At 43.0% G+C, this 18,719-nt stretch overlaps 1 protein-coding gene and 1 long non-coding RNA gene across 3 annotated transcripts in view; one reads left to right on the top strand and one right to left on the bottom strand.

Moving 5' to 3' along the window:
* Positions 1 to 5,678: 5,678 nt before the first annotated feature.
* Positions 5,679 to 18,719, top strand: part of kdrl (kinase insert domain receptor like) — a 33,467-nt gene continuing 20,426 nt past the window's right edge. Inside the window, exons 1-10 of the mRNA XM_088359182.1 lie at positions 5,679 to 6,107; positions 11,091 to 11,181; positions 11,941 to 12,161; positions 13,044 to 13,171; positions 14,362 to 14,512; positions 14,592 to 14,728; positions 14,801 to 14,972; positions 15,054 to 15,174; positions 15,261 to 15,430; positions 17,735 to 17,891. Of these exons, the coding sequence (XP_088215308.1) occupies positions 6,044 to 6,107; positions 11,091 to 11,181; positions 11,941 to 12,161; positions 13,044 to 13,171; positions 14,362 to 14,512; positions 14,592 to 14,728; positions 14,801 to 14,972; positions 15,054 to 15,174; positions 15,261 to 15,430; positions 17,735 to 17,891 (1,412 nt within the window). The 5' untranslated portion in view covers positions 5,679 to 6,043. The remainder of the gene's footprint in view (positions 6,108 to 11,090; positions 11,182 to 11,940; positions 12,162 to 13,043; positions 13,172 to 14,361; positions 14,513 to 14,591; positions 14,729 to 14,800; positions 14,973 to 15,053; positions 15,175 to 15,260; positions 15,431 to 17,734; positions 17,892 to 18,719) is intronic.
* LOC148403818 (uncharacterized) overlaps positions 11,636 to 18,719 on the bottom strand; it is a 40,715-nt gene continuing 33,631 nt past the window's right edge. The window contains exons 3-7 of one of the 2 annotated variants that reach the window (XR_015853969.1): positions 13,251 to 13,339; positions 13,007 to 13,162; positions 12,392 to 12,504; positions 12,089 to 12,150; positions 11,636 to 12,000 (exon numbers count right to left, since the gene is read on the bottom strand). This is a non-coding gene — a long non-coding RNA (uncharacterized LOC148403818). The remainder of the gene's footprint in view (positions 12,001 to 12,088; positions 12,151 to 12,391; positions 12,505 to 13,006; positions 13,163 to 13,250; positions 13,340 to 18,719) is intronic. The other variant, XR_015853959.1, reaches the window with a different exon arrangement.

Below are 18,719 nucleotides of genomic sequence, written 5' to 3'. Positions count from 1 at the left end.
AGGGTTGGGGTTAGAGCTAGGGTTAGGGTTAGAGCTAGGGTTAAGGTTAGGGTTAGAGCTAGGGTTAGAGCTAGGGTTAGGGTTTGAGCTAGAATTAGGTTTAGAGCTAGTGTTAGGGTTAGAGCTAGTGTTAGGGTTAGAGGTAGGGTTAGGGTTAGAGCTAGGGTTAGGTTTAGGGTTAGAGCTAGGATTAGGGTTACGGTTAGAGCTAGGGTTAGCGTGAGGGTTAGAGCTAGGGTTAGGATTAGAGTTAGAGCCTGGGTTAGGGTTAGAGCTAGGGTTAGGGTTGGGGTTAGAGCTAGGGTTAGGGTTAGAGCTAGGGTTAAGGTTAGGGTTAGAGCTAGGGTTAGAGCTAGGGTTAGGGTTTGAGCTAGGGTTAGAGCTAGGGTTAGGGTTAGAGCTAGGGTTAGGGTTACGGTTAGAACTAGGGTTAGAGCTAGGGTTAGCGTGAGGGTTAGAGCTAAGGTTAGAGCTAGGGTTAAGGTTAGAGCTAGGGTTAGAGCTTGGGTTAGGGTTTGAGCTACGGTTAGAGCTAGGGTTAGAGCTTGGGTTAGGGTTTGAGCTACGGTTAGAGCTAGGGTTAGAACTAGGGTTAGGGTTAGAACTAGGGTTGGGGTTAGGGTTAGAGCTAGGATTAGAACTAGGGTTAGAGTTAGGGTTAGGGTTAGAGCTAGGGTTAGTGTTAGGGTTAGAGCTAGGGTTAAGGTTAGAGTTACGGTTAGAGTTAGGCTTAGAGCTAGGGTTAGAGCTAGGGTTAGGGATTAGGGTTAGAGCCTGGGTTAGGGTTAGAGCTAGGGTTAGAGCTAGGGTTAGGGTTAGAGCTAGTGTTTCACCCCAGCGACCCGGGTTCGAATCTCAGTGGGACCAAAAAAATTCTATCATAGAAAAATTTGCAACACAGTTGCTCGTGTAACCATAAAACGATACCACTTCCTTAGAGCTAGGGTTAGGTTTAAATTTAGGGTTATAGCTAGAATTAGGTTTAGAGCTAGTGTTAGGGATAGGGTTAGTGGTAGGATTAGGGTTAGAGGGAGGATTAGGGTTAGAGCTAGAGCTAGGGTTAGAGCTAGAGTTAGGGCTAGGGTTAAGGCTTAGGGTTAGGGTTTGAGCTAGGGTTAGAGCTAGGGTTAGAGGGTTAGGGTTAAAATTAGGGTTAGGGTTAGAGCTAGGGCTAGGGTGAGGATTAGAGCAAGGGGTTAGAATGAACCCTAACCCCAACCCTAGCTCTAAGCTTAACTCTAACCGTAGCCCTAAACCTAACCCTAGCTCAAACCCTAACCCTAACCCTAAAGCTAACCCTAACCCTAGCTCAAACCCTAACCCTAGCTCTAACCCTAACCCTAAAGCTAACCCTGACCCTAGCTCTAACCCTAGCTCCAACCCTAACCCCAACCCTAATCCTAGCTCTAAGCCTAACTCTAACCGTAGCCCTAAACCTAACCCTAAAGCTAACCCTAACCCTAGCTCTAACCCTAACCCCAACCCTAGCTCTAACCCTAGCTCTAACCCTAGCTCTAAACCCAGCTCTAACCCTAACACTATCTCTAACCCTAACCTTAACCCTAGCTCTAACCCTAGCTCTAACCCTAACCCTAACCCCAACCCTAGTGCTAACCCTAACCCTAGATATAACCCTATCCCTAGCTCTAACCCTAACCCTAGCTCTAACCCCAGCTCTAACACTAGCTCTAACCCTAACCTTAACCCTAGCCCTAACCCTAGCTCTCACCCTAACCCAGGCTCTAACCCTAATCCCTAACCGTAGCTCTAACCCTAGCTCTAAGCCTAACTCTAACCTTAACCCTAGCTCTAACACTAACCCTAGCTCCAACCCTAACCCTAACTCTAACCCTAGTTCTAACCCTAACCCTAGCTCGAACCGTAACCCTAACCCTAGCTCTAACCCCAACCCTAGCTCTAACCCTAACACAGGTTCTAACCCTAATCCCTAACCCTAACCCTAGCTCTAACCCTAACCCTAGGTCTAACCCTGGCTCAAACCCTAACCCTACCTCAAACCCTAACCCTAGTTCTAACCCTAGCTCTAACCCTAGCCCTAACCCTAACCTTAACCCTAGCTCTAACCCTAGCTCTAACCGTAACCCTAACCCTAGCTCTAACCCCAACCCTAACCCTAACCCTAACCCAGGCTCTAACCCTCACGCTAACCCTAGTTCTAACCGTAACCCTAACACTAGCTCTAACCCTAACCCTAGTTCTAACCCTAGCTCTAACCCTAGCTCTAACCCTAACCCCAACCCTAGTGCTAACCCTAACCCTAGATCTAACCCTATCCCTAGCTCTAACCCTAACCCCAGCTCTAACCCTAACACTAGCTCTAACCCTAACCTTAACCCTAGCTCTAACCCTAGCTCTAACCCTAATCCCTAACCCTAGCTCTAACCCCAACCCTAACCCTAGCCATAACTCTAACCCAGGTCTAACCCTAACTCTAACCCTATTTCTAACCGTAACCCTAACCCTAGCTCTAACCCCAACCCTAGCTCTAACCCTAACCCAGGTCCTAACCCTAATCCCTAACCCTAGCTCTAACCCTAGCTCTAACCCTCACGCTAACCCTAGCTCTAACCCTAGCTCTAACACTAACCCTAGCTCTAGCACTAACCCTAACCCTAGCTCAAACCCTAACCCTAACTTTAACCCTAGCTCTAACCCTAACCCTAGCTCTAACTGTAACCCTAACCCTAGCTCTAACCCCAACCCTAACCCTAGCCCTAACCCTAACCCAGGCTCTAACCCTCACGCTAACCCTAGCTCTAACCCTAGGTCTAACCGTAACCCTAACACTAGCTCTAACCCTAACCCTAGCCCTAACCCTAGCTCTAACCCTAGCTCTAATCCTAACCCTAGCTCTAACACTAACCCTAGCTCTAACACTAACCCTAACCCTAGCTCAAACCCTCACCCTACCTCTAACCCTAGCTCTAACCCTAGCCCTAACCCTAACCTTAACCCTAGCTCTAACACTAACCCTAGCTCTAACCGTAACCCTAACCCTAGCTCTAACTCCAACCCTAACCCTAGCCCCTAACCCTATCCCAGGCTCTAACCCTCACGCTAACCCTAGCTCTAACCCTAGTTCTAACCGTAACCCTAACCCTAGCTCTAACCGTAACCCTAACCCTAGCTCTAACAAAAACCTAACCCTAGCTCTAACCCTAACCCTACCTCTAACCCTAACACTAGCTCTAAACCTAATTCTAGCTCTAACCCTAACATTAAACCTAACCCTAGCACTAAGGAAGTGTATGGTTACGCGAAACTGTGTTGCAAATTTTCTATGATAAAATTTTTTGGCCCCACTGAGATTCGAACCCTGGTCGCTGGGGTGAAGGCCCAGAGCACTAACCACTACCTTATGGAAGCCTTGCTCTTGGTGTGTGGAACATGTATGGTTTTATGGATCAGCTCACAAGCGACTAGATCAGTGAAGACTCCACAGTAGATGTCATCACAACACGTTGTGTACACGAACACCTAGCAAAGTACAATTTAAAATGACACTTTCGAAGTACCCAAAGTTAAACTTACAAAAGAAAACCCATACTACGATACAAGTGTTTACCAGCTCAGTGGCCTAAGAGGAGAGTGTCCGCCCTGAGATTGGGAGGTTGTGGGTTCAAACCCCTGCCGAGTCATACCAGCGACTATAACAATGATACCCATTTCTTCCCTGCTTGGCACTCAGTGTAAGGGGTTGAAATGGGGCCCCCCCTGCTGCTCACGATCATTGGGACTTTTGGCACTCAGTGTAAGGCAGGGGTGTCCAAGTCCAGTCCTCGAGGGCCGCATTCCTCCATGTTTTCCAAGTTTCCCTCGTTAAACACACCTGATTCAAATGATCAGTTCATCCTCATCCTTATATTCATTGTATACATATTGTTTCAAATCATAATTGCTCACATTCCAAATTGTCCTATGATCATTGTTTGTAGTCATGCTGTTGATTTTTTTCTTCTTCAATTGAGTCATAGCAGACATTAAATCGATGTGTATTACCTATATTTGTTCACAAAATTTCCTTGCCCAAAAATAGTGTGAATGATTTTGGCCTGATGTCTATAAAAAAGGATCTTTTATTCTTCATCGAGCAGGTTGGAAAACACTCAGGGCCGACGACTGTAAATATAAACCTTTTTAAGGTTCATGTATGGTCAACACCAACTTAAATCAAAGCATGGATTGTTTCCCCTACATTTAAAAAAAAAGAAAAATGGCTAGGATGTTAAAAATTGTTGTGTAGTATGCGTCTACCCCACTTTGTGTTGAACTGAGATTGTTTCTGCAAGTCTTGAATTTTCCGTTATATGTGATGTGAGCAATTATCCCATGTAAACCAACCAGATGTTAATGTATTATTGTCTTCTTGTTTTTGTGATACAAAGATGCAGAGTCCTGATTTGGGCGGAAAGGTGAGGGCAGGATGTTCTTATTTACAGTGCCTGCATGCTGCTGTGACCTTCCCAGAGAGAAAAGACAACTCTGCAGCACATCCACACTCTGTGGGGCGGTGCTGGACAAAAGGAGATTATTTACATTGATATAAAAAGCACCGTGTCCTGTTTCTTAGGTTAAAAATAAAACCACAAATAATACCTTAGAACAGTGAGGCACATGATTGAGATTGAATTTCCTCTTAAGAAAAGATATTGTAAGTGCCGCTACCTTTAACCTCAGCAGCATGGGCTTGATTTGATCAGAGAACGCAGAACAAAGGTCACTAAAAACAACAACAAGTCACAAAATGACGGGAAATTCGCGGGTCAAAGAGTTTGTTACTTTTATGTGGACATTATGGAAACATGTTCCTCTTGTAATTCTTTAACGTCCACATGACATGCATGGAGCACAATATAAACAAAGGCGTAACAATAGAAAATGAATCAACACAAATTTGTCTTTGACTTGTAAGCAAATGTTGATGGCACAAACACTGTGTGGTGACAGTGAGGGTTCTTTGAGAAAGTGGTTGGCTTCAACAAATGTATTACCTATTGTTTACTGTTTACACTCAAACTAAACATACACGAAAAATAATTACAGCACTTCAAGCAAATGATTTTTGAACACAAGCAGTGAAGCAACGCATATAGACAGACGACATAACAATAATCATGTTTTTTTTATCCTTAGCGAAAAGTGACAAAATACTACTGTATTTGAGTATGCTATCAAAAAGTGTTATTTAAATCCAATCCAAAGTGTGTCTGTGCCTAGATTATACAACACCCTGGTGGCCAAGATGGGCAAACCAGGAGCTGCACAATGTCAACACCTTAAAAAACTTTGTATTATTGAGTGCCATTTGTTTTGTGAAATCATCACAGTGATGAGAAGTAAAGGACTACAAACACAAAGTATATACAGTTTCCAGTCTTTGGGAAAGTTTTCAGTAATCATCTTCAAACATTTAGAAACTTTGAATTCTCTTTATATGGTCTTCAAAGTTTTCATTTAGTTAGTCACCATATTCCTAAGAGTTGCTGCTTAAACGGGATTCGCGTACATCTCCATCACTCCCCAGTGATCTTGCTTGTGTGTGAAACACAAAAGTAGAGGAATGCCCCCCCCCCCCCCTACAAAGTGACGTTGCACCCCCCCCCCCCCCCCCAATAAAAAGGTGCCTTGACGCGCTGGCTGCTCAGTGTGCACACACAGGCGCTGAGAGGTCGTCCCTGGTTCATCGTGTCTCCTTTTCTGCGCGCCGCACTCCATTACAAAAAGACATCTCTAATTCGAACCCCAGCCTGTATTGAATTCATCTATCTGCTTGTCCCGTGAGGAAACACCTGCCGGAGGATACGGACGGAACGAGAGGACCGGGAGTCAGGGAGGAAAGCTCCCCCGCCGAAAGCGTCATGGCAGCGGGGAGAACCGCGGCTTCCTTACGCGCATCCACCTGAGGCTTGTCATATTTGCAACGTCTCCGTTCAAGGAACTTTTGGCCCACATACGGACACTTAACTACTCCTAGGAACTATTTTTATTTTAGGGGGAATTTTTTGGGACATTTTTGAAGAGGATGATGGTGCTGTGTGCCTACATCAAGTTGGCAATCATCTTGAATTGGTCGTGCCTCATAAATGGTAAGAAGCCATTCGTTATTCACCTGGAGTCTCATTTAATGTTATTTGACATCATTTTCGAAAACTGTGCAAACATATATTCCTACATATACTTATTAAAATAAAACAATATTCTTCATACCATTATTAAAAAGTGGTTATTTGGCTTGTGTGCATAGCAGAATCGCTTTTGGGTATTATTTATACGTTATCCAAAAATACTATTTAGCACCTAAAAATCATTCTTTTTTTTTGCAAAATCATGTCACCGGAACTTTATTCATCATTTCTATAACATCTTTACGGTTCTGATGCAAGACTCTTATTTTTCTTTTGTCTTATCTTACAGTCATTACAAAATATTTCATATTTCTATATGTTACTTCAATGTGGACTTTGATCGTCAGATTTACTTTTACAGATACATACTTTCACTTCTTTTCCAATCCACTAGAGGTAGCCCTGTTCCATTGTAATGTATTCTGATTAATTTAATGCATTGTGACACTCAACCATGTGTCATCTTTTCGGCTATTTGAGCGAATGCAATATTGATTGACTGTGGCCCCACTTGTTATTGGAAACATTTCAAATCATCAAATTCCACACAAAGTGAACATGTTTTTTAGCTATTGTCATCAAGAGGATTCAAACTCTCCAGAGGTCCCACTTCTTGTCATTGTCTCTCGGGACATGTCACCACTGATTATACAGAATGAAAAATAGGTGGATGTTCTTCCACCATTCGGGCCAACGAGATACACACACGGCGTTTCCAAATAAACAGCACATCCAGACAAAGGAAACGGTGTTCCTACTCCCAGTTTACACCACACACTGTTACATTTCCTTCACTGTCCACACAAAGGCGTGGGAAAGACACAAGGAGGAAGCGGAGGTTGGAGCTCAAGGCAGGCAGACGGCAGGGAAGGTCACGGATGTGTGACATGCTACCTGAGCAAAGAATTCATCCTGGATGTACTTGTGCTGCTCACAAGCCGTGACTGACAATAGCAGAAAGGGAAGGCGAGCATTGTTGTAGCACAGGAGGAGCCGCTGACTGTTAGAGCAGTTAGAGAAGGAGCGGTTGTCTCAGACTGATTTATTGCACTGCACTGTCAGTGATGCTGATGTGTCCTGATAATTTGCTTCCAGTAGACCAGGGGTGTCCCAAGTTGGCCTGGGGTACTATTGGGGTCTGCTGCGCATTCTAGAATGAATGAAAATGAATTAATTCATAATCACTGAGATTGTCTGGCAACCAGTTCAAGGTGTCCGCTGGGATAGGCTCCAGCACACCTCACGAAGAGGAGAAGCGGCTCACAAAACGGATGGCTAATTAATAATTAATGAGTAATAATAATAGTAAAACAATATTCATAATAATAATTAATGAAAAAAGAACACACAAACACACACACATATACACACACATATATATATATAAATTTATGACCCAGCTTTACGGTTTGTAACTGAATCTCCCTCAAATCAAATATTTGCTATAACAATGTGAGAAGCTGGCTTCTATGCTGTGTTTGGCATGTTTTTGATTTGTTCGTCGGACACTTGAGATTGTGCAGTGGAAAATGAGAGGACATCCAAGTCCAATGTTCATTGCTCACAAATAGGAAAACAAAGAAATAAAACATTTCCCGGACTTGAATATGTGCCAAGAGGAGCGAGACAAAGTCAATTCACAAGTTGTGATATTTACCTTTAGAAATTACTCCGTGCTTCTTTTCTTAAGGGATAATTGAGGCATCTGCTCCAAGATGACCCTGCAATAAATTCTTCATAAATCCTGCATGGGATTTCAATTTCAAGGAGCTTCTATGTGCCGGTGCGTCGTGATTATGTATGTACGATGCAAGTAGAATCCTTTAAGTTTGGCTCTTAAGAGATTTATCCAACTTATTTTGGACACCCTTCCCGACCCCCAGATGTTTTTTTTGCCTCCAAATCTCTGAAGACTAGTTTCGAGCTAATAAAACAGCTCTCTCTAACTGTTGTTTTAACCTTGCCACTGGCAAAGTGAGAACATTTCGTATGGAAGAAGGAAAAACCCAACACAGATTGAGCAGTTTGGCTGCTGATCTGAAGTAGTGTCCAGGGTTCAACCTTGAGTATTGACCTCTTATTTTCTGACTGCTTGTCTTGAGACTCTCACCCTGAAGGTAACTTGGCATGAGATTTCTTTGGCCAGAAACCGCCTCTCCACCACGTCGTAAAAGCTCCCTGCTTTGTCAGGCTGTATGATCTTTCTTTTTATAAACTTGTTTTTTTCTTTTGTTTTTTCGTTTTTTTTCCAACAGCCGTCACAGATCACCAAACACAGATTAGTCTGAGGCTTTGGTTAAAATGGTGCCTCGCATGAGTTGTCCCAATACTTGTCCTCAATGGACGGATATAGATATAGAGTGTTTTGTTAATCATTCAATGAGTTACCAAAACTCTTCTTTGTTGGTGTGTCAAATTTAAATTGTCAATTTTATTTTTCACATGTAACCGGGCCTTTAAGCATTGGACAGGCTGAGACAGGATGCTTGTTGCCTATTGCTACTGTTTCTCTCCAAACATCAGGGTCACTTTTTTTTTTTCTAACGCTAATGACTCTTCCCTCTTTTGTTAATAAAGTCCCCCCCCTCCCCCATTTCTGTGTCTGCTCTTTGAAATGAGTGGCATGCTGAAACAAAAACGTCATCAGGCCGCATTGTTCCATTCACCTTGATGGTGCCATTGGAGACGACATGTAAAGGAGTGACGGGAAGTCCTAACATTATTCTCTATTCTTCGTGTTTCCCTTAACAGTGATAGTCATCTCATGGTGAGCTGTAATTGCTTTTACTGGAGATAACTTATAACTCCCATGATACACTCTCTTTGCGTCTTTGGAAAAAGATCCATGAAAACAGTAGCAAAAAAATAAAAATAAATAAATAAATGAATAAAACCACAAAAATAACTACTTTCAAGGTTTAGTGTTTCAAGGCTGGGTTAAGTTTCGAACTAGCCACTAAATGTTATACTGCAGTAAAACTCACACATGCTAATTAAAAAAATCACTGCTGTTTAGGCAAATTGTAAACCTTCTCACAGCATTCAAGGACCAGTCCAGGGTGTTGTATACCTTCTATCTTCTTGTATGATCAAAATGAACAAAGGCACAGTGTCTTTGTTTATGTGAAGTTCTTTCCAGACTGTTAACTAACGGCCATGTTTGTGGCTCTCAACCATTTACTCCCGGCGATCGATCGCTTTTTTTGGGTGGGCATCAAATCCCTGATTTGTAATACTTATCTGGAGTCCAAAAGAACCTTTTTCAAACTATTGCAGCTAACATGGACACACATACAAAACATGACCAATGGCAAATAGACACAATGTTAGCAGGGCTAGCCTTTCAAGGAGAAGTCAACCTCGATTTTCTTTGTGATAATATGTTCGGTGCAGTCCAACTAGGTGAAACAGCGTGGTTTGAATATTTTTTCATTGTGGAATATGAATTAATCAGGCAAAATGTTTTAATCGATTTCAGGGGCGACCATTTTGCCAGCTCTCAGGTCACAGCTCACTAGTTCCCCCTTGCCATTGATAAAATCTGTATATGAAGACAAATATACACAATATATGGCAACTATATACAATATATGGCAAATGTAAACAATTAGTCTTTTTTTTTTATCTTTGTCTTTTTTATCAATCATGACATTCCAAGATTCCATCTGCAGTATTGACAGAAAGTGAAGCAAAGGTCATCCATCTCTCTTAGGTTGCCCTTTTGTGTGTTTGTTGCATGCCTGTCCTCTTCCCTAATGGCTCCTAATAAGAACCAGCTTCGGGACTCTTTGAACCAACACGATAAGGGCAATTTCTGGCTTTTTTTTTTTTTTTTTGCTGGCCGTATGCCGGAGGAACGCAGCTGTTGCAGGGGGGCAAGCGGTGTCTGCGCCCTCGTGGAGGTCAGCGTTGGCTGGCGCAGGTTGCGATGTGAGTTGGGGAGCTGAGTGTTGAGAGTCAACCAAAGGCTGCTTTTTTTTTTTTTCTTGGGTTTAGCGCCATCCCAAGGGGCCCCCGCTGATTCATCCATCTGCAGCCAGTTATTCCGATGGATCGTTGGGCAATTGGCTCTTTTTATGAAATGAGCGAGTGCAATTCAAGGTCAAGTTACTTTTTTGGTTTGGTTACGTATGCAAGCAGATGTCTCATTCTTTACATGTGTTGCATTCTACTTGGAACAAAACCCAGATGTGTTCTTTTTTATATTTGCTCCCAGGACCCAATTATTGTTTGACTTGCTCTTACAAACTTGTCATTTCCTGCTATTGTTGAATATGCAAATGTGAGGCAACACAAGAAGCAGTTGACAGCAGATTTTTATGAACTAATGAAAAGTATATTCTCTCATTGTTTGTGAAGGTCAGAGAACCTTGATTTGTATCTTCCATTCTGCAAATGAAAGCACGCGTTCTTAGCTGTCTTTTCCTCCGCGTGTCCTCGGACAATAAAACAATGACTACTTTGAAGGGAAACCACTCCTGGGTTGTTCGACGAGCTTAGGCACAATCAGCTTTTTTTTTTTTTTATTGGTCTTTTTTTTTTTGCATGACATCTGTTCCGAATAACAACCCAACTCAAGGCAAATGTGCGTCTACTGTTGTAGCTGCAGGTGTATGTGTGCATGAGCGTCTATCAGCTTGCTCACGGGTCAAAGCGTGTCAGTCCTATTATGTAACAATTTTTATTCACGATTCAAGGCTAAGACTAACGGTGCTCGTATATTGATAGTTTACTCAATAAAGATGGCTCAAATATGACAAAAAAGGTGTCAATACATATTCTGCTACTTTCCACTGTTTCAGCCTCTCTGAAACATAACAGAGCTGATCGAAAGAAATGAATAAAAGTTTAGTTAGCTCACCACGACAGAATGGACAACCATTTCAAAACATTTCATATGATTTCAAAATAGAAGATGATGGTGTCCATGCATGTGTTCCCCAGGTTATTTGACGGAAGAGCGCTGGCCGAAAATGTCGCCTTCCGAGAATTCCGTCGTTCTTCACCGGGGCGACCCTCTTCATCTCACATGCAGGTAGGTGCCAAGCGATCCCAATAACACTGAAAAGTCAGCAAAATACGTAGAACTCGACTCCCGCTCAGTCATCGGACAATGTTGCAATTGCCTTTTTTAGACTCGTTTTAGGGCAAAAAGGCCCCGGGGAATTGGCTGACACAAGGCCGTAGGGCAAATAGCTTGAATGACACTGGAACATTTGACGGCGGGCCAACATTTATCAGTCTTTCGGGCTGCTGGGACTGCTCGTATCTCTCAGCCTTCATCATTTGCAGGCCTGTAAGGAATGTCCGAGAGCATGTACAGTATCTCTGTAATGCAACGCTTCCCTATAAGGTCTTATGCTTGGACAGCTGTCCTATATTTTCTACTCTTCTGTCACTGGACGAGAGCAGCGAGAGGTTGTTTGACCCAAAATTCTACAGGCAAAGGCCGTTTGTGGTATGCGAGACATGTTTGATGTTCCTCTGGGATGCCTTTAATGAGAATGTTAAAAGTGAGCGCTTGTGTGGAAGGAATGTGTGAGCTGGAGCACGTCGTTCAAAAGAAACGCGTTCCCATGTGAAAGTTCACCTTATCAGATGACTCGAAATAAAGCGAAAGAAAGCTGTCCCCCGAGGAGAGATGCTGACTCTGCCATCCAGAACTAAAAACTTTTATTGCCAGCTGTGGCACTGAAATGTCCGTTTCAAGAGGATGGGTCGATTTTCTCAGGTGTGTGTTCCAAAGCGCATACAAGTCATTTCGAAAGCTCCAATTGTTTCCGTCCACTCCCAGGGGGCACGGCCATCTGCAATGGACACTTCCAAAGCCGGTGGACTCCAGACGGCTCATTTCCTGGGAGAACATGAAAGTGCAGCGGTGTGATTCCAGACATCCGTTGCATTGCAGCAAACTGACAATCACGAACTTGAACGCCACTCACACTGGGGAGTACAGTTGCCGTTACTCCAGAGGAGGCTCAGACCACGTCGCCTCCACATATGTCTACGTCACAGGTGAGATGTTAATTATCAGCATATGTGATTGACAGCTTTTTTTTTTTTTTTTTTTAACACTGGCAAGTCAAATACACAGAGGTAATTCTCTACCATGAGAAAGTCAAGTCCAAACTGTAACACGGATAAGAATCGTTTCTTGAATTGTTTTCTTTGTTGGAAGGTTTGCCCGTTTGTTTTTGTCAAAGTCATGTAAGAGCTGCGTTGAAAGAGGAGTGTGAGGTTCTCACAGGGCGATTGGGATCTGATGACGCCAGTCGAGAGCCTCGCGCTGTTGAATTGTGCTTCTTGACAAAGTGTTAAATGGTCACTGTGTGGTTCTCAACCATATGATAAAGATATCCTGTGATATGAAAATGAATCGATTAATTGACAAGTCATGGATTATCAAAATAAATGACATCATTTTTTTAAACCTTAGAATGATGAAAATGCTTTAACGTCCCATCAATTCTTCATTAATTTTGTATTCAATTCATGAAAAGACATTATCTTCGGTGTTTAATCAAAACAAGACATTTGCAAACATCTGCACTTACGGATAACAACTTAAGTGAGTCCGTTTCAAAATGTTTGGTGACTACTGAACTGGGTCCGTTTCAAAATGTTTGGTGACTACTGAACTGAGTCCATTTCAAAATGTTTGGTGACTACTGAACTGGGAGAAAATGACCAAATGGTGATTTCAATTGTATTTTATCTTTTTTTTTTTTTTTTTTATTGTACATGTGACTAGGTGAGAATGGATGCGTGATCGCGGTCTTTTCGCAGTATTTCAGTTGTTCATACAGTGAACCACTATTGAAAAATATATTTTAAAAAAAAGAAGCATTTTTTCCCCCCACCTTTCTTTCAAATCGGTTGGTCCGGTTTCTCCCTTAGATCCAGTGCAGCCATTTGTGGAGCCCCATGATCAGACACCTTACGTGCTGGAAATCCCCCGCCATGAGACCAGCTTTGTAGTTCCTTGCCGCACGTCCCACCCCAGAACTGTTGTGACACTAAGTCAGGTAAGGCCACACACAGACAAACGTATTGAAACTCACTTTTTAAAGTATCCCTCAGCAATATAACGCAAACCCGACATACTGAGGGTTAGAAACTCGTTGAGATTCCAATCAGAAGCAACTTTTACTCCCACAGCAGTTTCTTCTTTTTTCTTTGCGGTTCCGACAATCCTAAAGAAATGCACAACAAGCGACAGGGGAAACTAAGGGAGTCAGTCGGTCTGCTTCCTGTACAATCAGGAAGGTGCTCCAAGAGTGATTTTGCTCAGAATAGACTCTCCGGCTAAATTTGGGTCTTTCGGGAAATGCAGGACAAAACCTGTATGCCCCGTGTCCAGTCACAGGAAACAACAAGGTAACCTACCCTGAGGATGATTAAGTTTTCATCCCATATTCCTTGGACGCTAAAAGAAGTGAAGGCCTCACGTGAACTTCTGAACTTGTTGGTACTCAGTACCACTCAGTTCCTTCATCTGTAAAGTTGCCAGTCTTGGCGTTGCTATTCGTGGCACTGATTTACGACTGCGTGACTTTGTGCCCACTTGTGGACAAACAAGCTGTCTGAGATGCAACAGATAGTAATGATGTGACCTTCCTGCCATTGCTAAATCAATGGTCCTCCTCCTTCCTGCTCCCTTTCCTTCCCTCCTCCCTTGCTTCCTTCCCTTTTCCTCACCTCTTCTTTTGGCATCTGAACAAGCAACAGCAAGCACGTACATCCTTTTCCAAGTCCACCACGTGCTGTGCTACATTTTTGTATTGCAGAAGTCCTCATCCGCAAAAAAAGAATACAGTGGGGTGAAATCAATTAGCAACAATAGGTGAAAATGCATGGTACAGAAGCTAAATGTTTCAAGACATTGAAACTCATTAAAACACGCACAATCTGGCCACAGTCATTTCAACGCAAAGAGAAGTAGACTAAAAGGTACAACCAAACAATTATATCTTACATCAGCTAGCTTTATGCTAACTTTTAATGTGAAACGTCACAGATGGGCAAATGAGAATTAGCATTGTCATTAAGGTCATTCTAAACTTTCCCACAACCGAGAAGCAAAAATGCAAACGGATCGAATAAGAAAGAGCCCATGTAAATTTAAATCAAAATGTATATATTGTTTTTAATCATATTTTGTTTTTTCTGCTAATTGAATGCTAAAATGACGAGTAACATGTCACTTGATTCACAGCTTTTAAGTTCAGAGAAGATTGTCAATGAATGGGACCCAAAAGTGGGTTTCAGAATTCCCTACACCTCGGAAATCGTGTACGATATTTTAATCTGCACCACTGTCGTCAATGGCCATCAGTTCAGCTCCATGTACATGCCCAGCAGACTAAGTGAGTGTGTTAAATAAACGACGACCAACGTCGTAAGATGCGTCTCGGTTTCACATGTGTCACCCTTCCACATTTACAGCACTGTTTCTCGAGAGTGTCACCGTTACCCCGGAGCGGGTCAGGGTGTTGGTTGGCGACACGCTCTTCCTCAACTGCACCGGCGTGACCGCCTATGATGGCAGAATCAACTTTACGTGGGATTTTCCAAGAAAGAAAGTAAGCAAGACGCAGTCAAACTGCAGCTCGGATAGTATTAAAAGCGCTCATGCCATATTTTTCCATCTACAGGACAACCGCCATTTCACCAACAAGACCAAAGACAGCACCCTTCCCACTTTCACCATGAGCAAGGCATTAGTGCTGCCCAACATCTCAATGGAGGACAAGGGCTTGTATCGTTGCAAAGCTGAGGTCGCACCCACCAAGCATTCCAATGCCACGGCTAAAGTCATCGTCTATGGTGAGCATGTGCTGACTCAGTGTTTGATTTGTACCTGCGCAGAGTCCTTCTTTATATCTAGCCGTTCATGTTTTGTTTCAGAGCACCCCTTCCTCAACGTCTCATACAAGCACCAGAGTACAATGGTTGTCAAGGCGGGCATGAAGAGGCTGGTGTTCGAGCCCAAGGTCAACGCTCTGCCACCACCAGATATGCTGACATGGCAAGTTGTGGTCCCAACATGTAAAAGTAGGCCGCAACCTTGTTTGCTTTTCCTAGAATTGACTCATTTGTTTGTTTGACCACCAGGCATAAAGACGGCGTGCCCATCCTGAAAAATTCCTCCTGCTACAAGATTTCCGGTTACAACTTGATCATCTCTGACGTACAGCCGATACACGAAGGGGTCTTCACCATAAGCCTCGGCAACCGAGCTCATCGCTTGTACCGGAACCTGACCTACACGTTGCAAGTCGAGGGTGAGCTGTGGGTGGGGATGTGCACTGTACTGTCAAAGAAAATATTGTCCTCAAATATTTTAAATGCCTCGATTGATATTTACTGTTTACTGCTTATTTCAGTGGTGTCCACGTTATCTTTTGAGCCACAACACTTTAGCTCGGCCATCATGTTAAGCATATTTCTAAATAAGCATTTAAACAAACTCAAGGCCCGGGCGCCAGATCCGGCCCGCCATACCATTTTGAGTGGCCTGCAAAACAAACTTTCACCATCCAGCACCAAAATTTCAAATTGGCATGTGTAATAAATAATAATGTTGAGATTTTTTGTTACCCTTTTTACAGTAATCTGAAGAATAATCAAACAAAACTAATTTCAAAATTAGAAAACAATTGGTTATGTATATGGAATAGTACTACAATGAGACAATGAAAGATTTATTTGATGTAACCACCATAATGGCCCTCTGAGGGAAGCCGTATTTATAAATTTAACACCACTGCTCTAAAAAAATCTTGACTTCACTGGATTCAAAGAAATGAATTCAACACATGTGCTCGATGTGTTGCTTCGGGTAGGACAGCGAGCTTTTGAATGCCAATATTTCTGTCACTTGATTCATAAGAGTCACTGCATCTTATGTGTATCCTAGTTTCCTGGAACAGGTGCGTCATGTCACGATATTCTCGTAACCACGTTGGACTTTTTTTTTGGCGCCGTCATTTGCTATTGGGGATGGCAGGTTGATTGGATGGCAGGTAGTAGCTTTAGTATGAGAGGAATTTGTGCGCTTGTTGATTCCAGAGCGAGATCGACGTCGATGCCGTGGCAGCTGTTGTTGATCAGTGGGGCTCTTTTGAAGGGGCTTGGCGCAGTGTGTAAATGGGGCCTGGCTCCTTTCTGCACTCTCAAGCGCTCCAGACCCCCCTGAGTTCACAGCCTTTGTTTGCATCCTCACCATGTGTACACTGTACAGAACTGGGTCGCTTTTATAATCACAAATCTAGTCAACATGGGGCTAATAGAAAGCAAGACTGGAACATTTTGGGGATGACAGTGAACCCCCATTATTCGCAGGGGACACGAACGTTTTGTGCAGTTCTCCAAATCAGCAGCAAAGCGTGCTGGATTTCTGGTGTTTGTCATGTTAAACACATGCAGTAACATGTACACTGTTAGCCTAATAGTATTGTTAGCTAAATCATTTTGAAATATTGTCAGGAAACAAAAAAAAACAAAAAAACAAAAAAAAACACTCAAACATTTAGCAGGAATACTTAGTCACTTTTCTATGATATTGTACCTTGGACAATTATGCTTTAAACACTTTTTTAAAAAACAAAATGTCCGGTCAACCAAACTTTCCAATTAATTGACTATCATACTAAGTCCACGATCTCAAAGCTAACAAATATGGATCGCAATAGACAGGTTAATGGCAATGAGCATAGATATTACATTATTTATATCTTAATTATTTACACATCAAAATAAGTCTGTTTTTACGTCACACTTCAATGTACATGTACTGTATTGTTATACATCAACTTATAAAATTGGTCAAATATAGTCCTTAACAGGGTCACGGCCATGATTTATAATGGGAGGATGTAAAATTATTTCCTAGCATCCAACAGAAATTAAAGTGATAAAAACGTGAAGGAAATTTTAATAGTGTCACATGTTGCATCACTAAAATTAATTGGAGTGACATCAAATTGGGAGGATTTCTGGATTGCGTTAAGAAACGATGTTGTTCATTACATGATGAGCACCGACAAAATGCTGCACAGTTTGAAGGGGCAAAAGTCTTCACGTTCAGTACAGTGAACATGTTGACGGCAGTGATGCTGCTGGGCAGACCACAGCAAGGGAGCTGTTGTCTGTTCCAGCTGCGAGAACTACGTCTGAGGTGACGCGAGAAGGGTCTTTGTGTGCTGCTGATTAAAGAGCTCACGTCGGCTCACTCGTCCGTGCGTCAGCGGGGTCACGCTCTGACCCTGCTGCCCCCATCATCTTGCCATTCTTATCCTCCGCACAATGTCTCCGGGACAAATGGCGTCAGTGGCACTTCACGGTTATCCATCATGACTGCCGTTGCTCATTATTAAGACATTATAAGATTCCACAACAACAACAGGAGATGTCTACAATACTGTCCCTGCTGACACTGCATTAGCATTGAAAGCACAACCTGGATTGGTCGCCAGCCAATCGCAGGGCACATACATATAGGCAAACAACCAGTCACATTTGTTTCATGTGCTCCTATATATATACTACTATATTTCTCTAAATAGTTGTTTCTTTTATTTCTTCAGTGAAGCCAAGTATTTCCGAGTCAGAGTTTGCCCCTGTGGATATTCAGCCCAAAATGGTTAACGAGCGCCACGAGCTAACTTGCACTGTCTCCGGGAGACCGGTTCCAAGCATCACCTGGCTCTGGCAACCCTGTCACACAGACAAGGCCCTCAAAAGGTAAATGGTCATCACTTGCCGCTTTTTCCCACTGAAATTTTCTGCAACCAAATCATTCACGGGATCTGTCAACAAACTGCCTTATGTTCTTTTTCAACAAGTGGAAGGCAATGTAATGATACCTCGAATCAACTCGGCGACAATTGCCATCAGTTTCCCTTAACATAGAGTAAACCTTCACTGCAATCGCCAATAGTTTACATTTTCAAGTGGATGAAACGTATACCACATTCCTAGAGAAGCACGATGTCCCACACTGATGAGGTGTTTTTGCCACAAGCTACACACCTCCGGGGCTAACTGGTGCCCACACATCGATGAGCCCTGCTCTAAACTCTCCATAGCGGTTTTGAATGATTGTCTGTGCCCTGTGATTGACTAGCGACCAATCCAGGAATATTCAGCATACAAGAATGGATAGATAGACTTGCTGTTGGCGAGGCGTGACCATTCTGTGCAGATGATGGATGGATGAATAGATGCATGTCTCCACACATTGGAGTAAAGAAAAAACTTGAGTTCAGGCCTCGCATAGCTTTTCTAGTTTATGTAGTCTCACAGTTGCATTCGAGCTACCCCGGAGTCCCAGTTTAAGAAGAAAGAAAAAAAATCACAACACATCTCCACTGACTCAATTGCCTCAGAACACGGCACATTAATCAAAGAAAAGTAGCCCTGGAGAGGTGCCCTCCCCATTTGAGGTCAGCGCCTTTGGATTCCAAAGAGGAAACAGTGGGGAGATATATTACCGCCGATTCCCCAGTAATTCTTCGTGGACGATGAGTGACTGTTGCTGAATACCAGCCTGCTAGTGAACCCACAAACAAG

Source organism: Syngnathus floridae, chromosome 1, assembly GCF_059516105.1.
Source record: "Syngnathus floridae isolate MCC-2025c chromosome 1, RoL_Sflo_1.0, whole genome shotgun sequence".
Classification (NCBI taxonomy): domain Eukaryota; kingdom Metazoa; phylum Chordata; class Actinopteri; order Syngnathiformes; family Syngnathidae; genus Syngnathus; species Syngnathus floridae.
The sequence above is the reverse complement of the archived record's forward strand: the minus strand, read 5'-3'. Positions and strand labels throughout refer to the sequence as shown.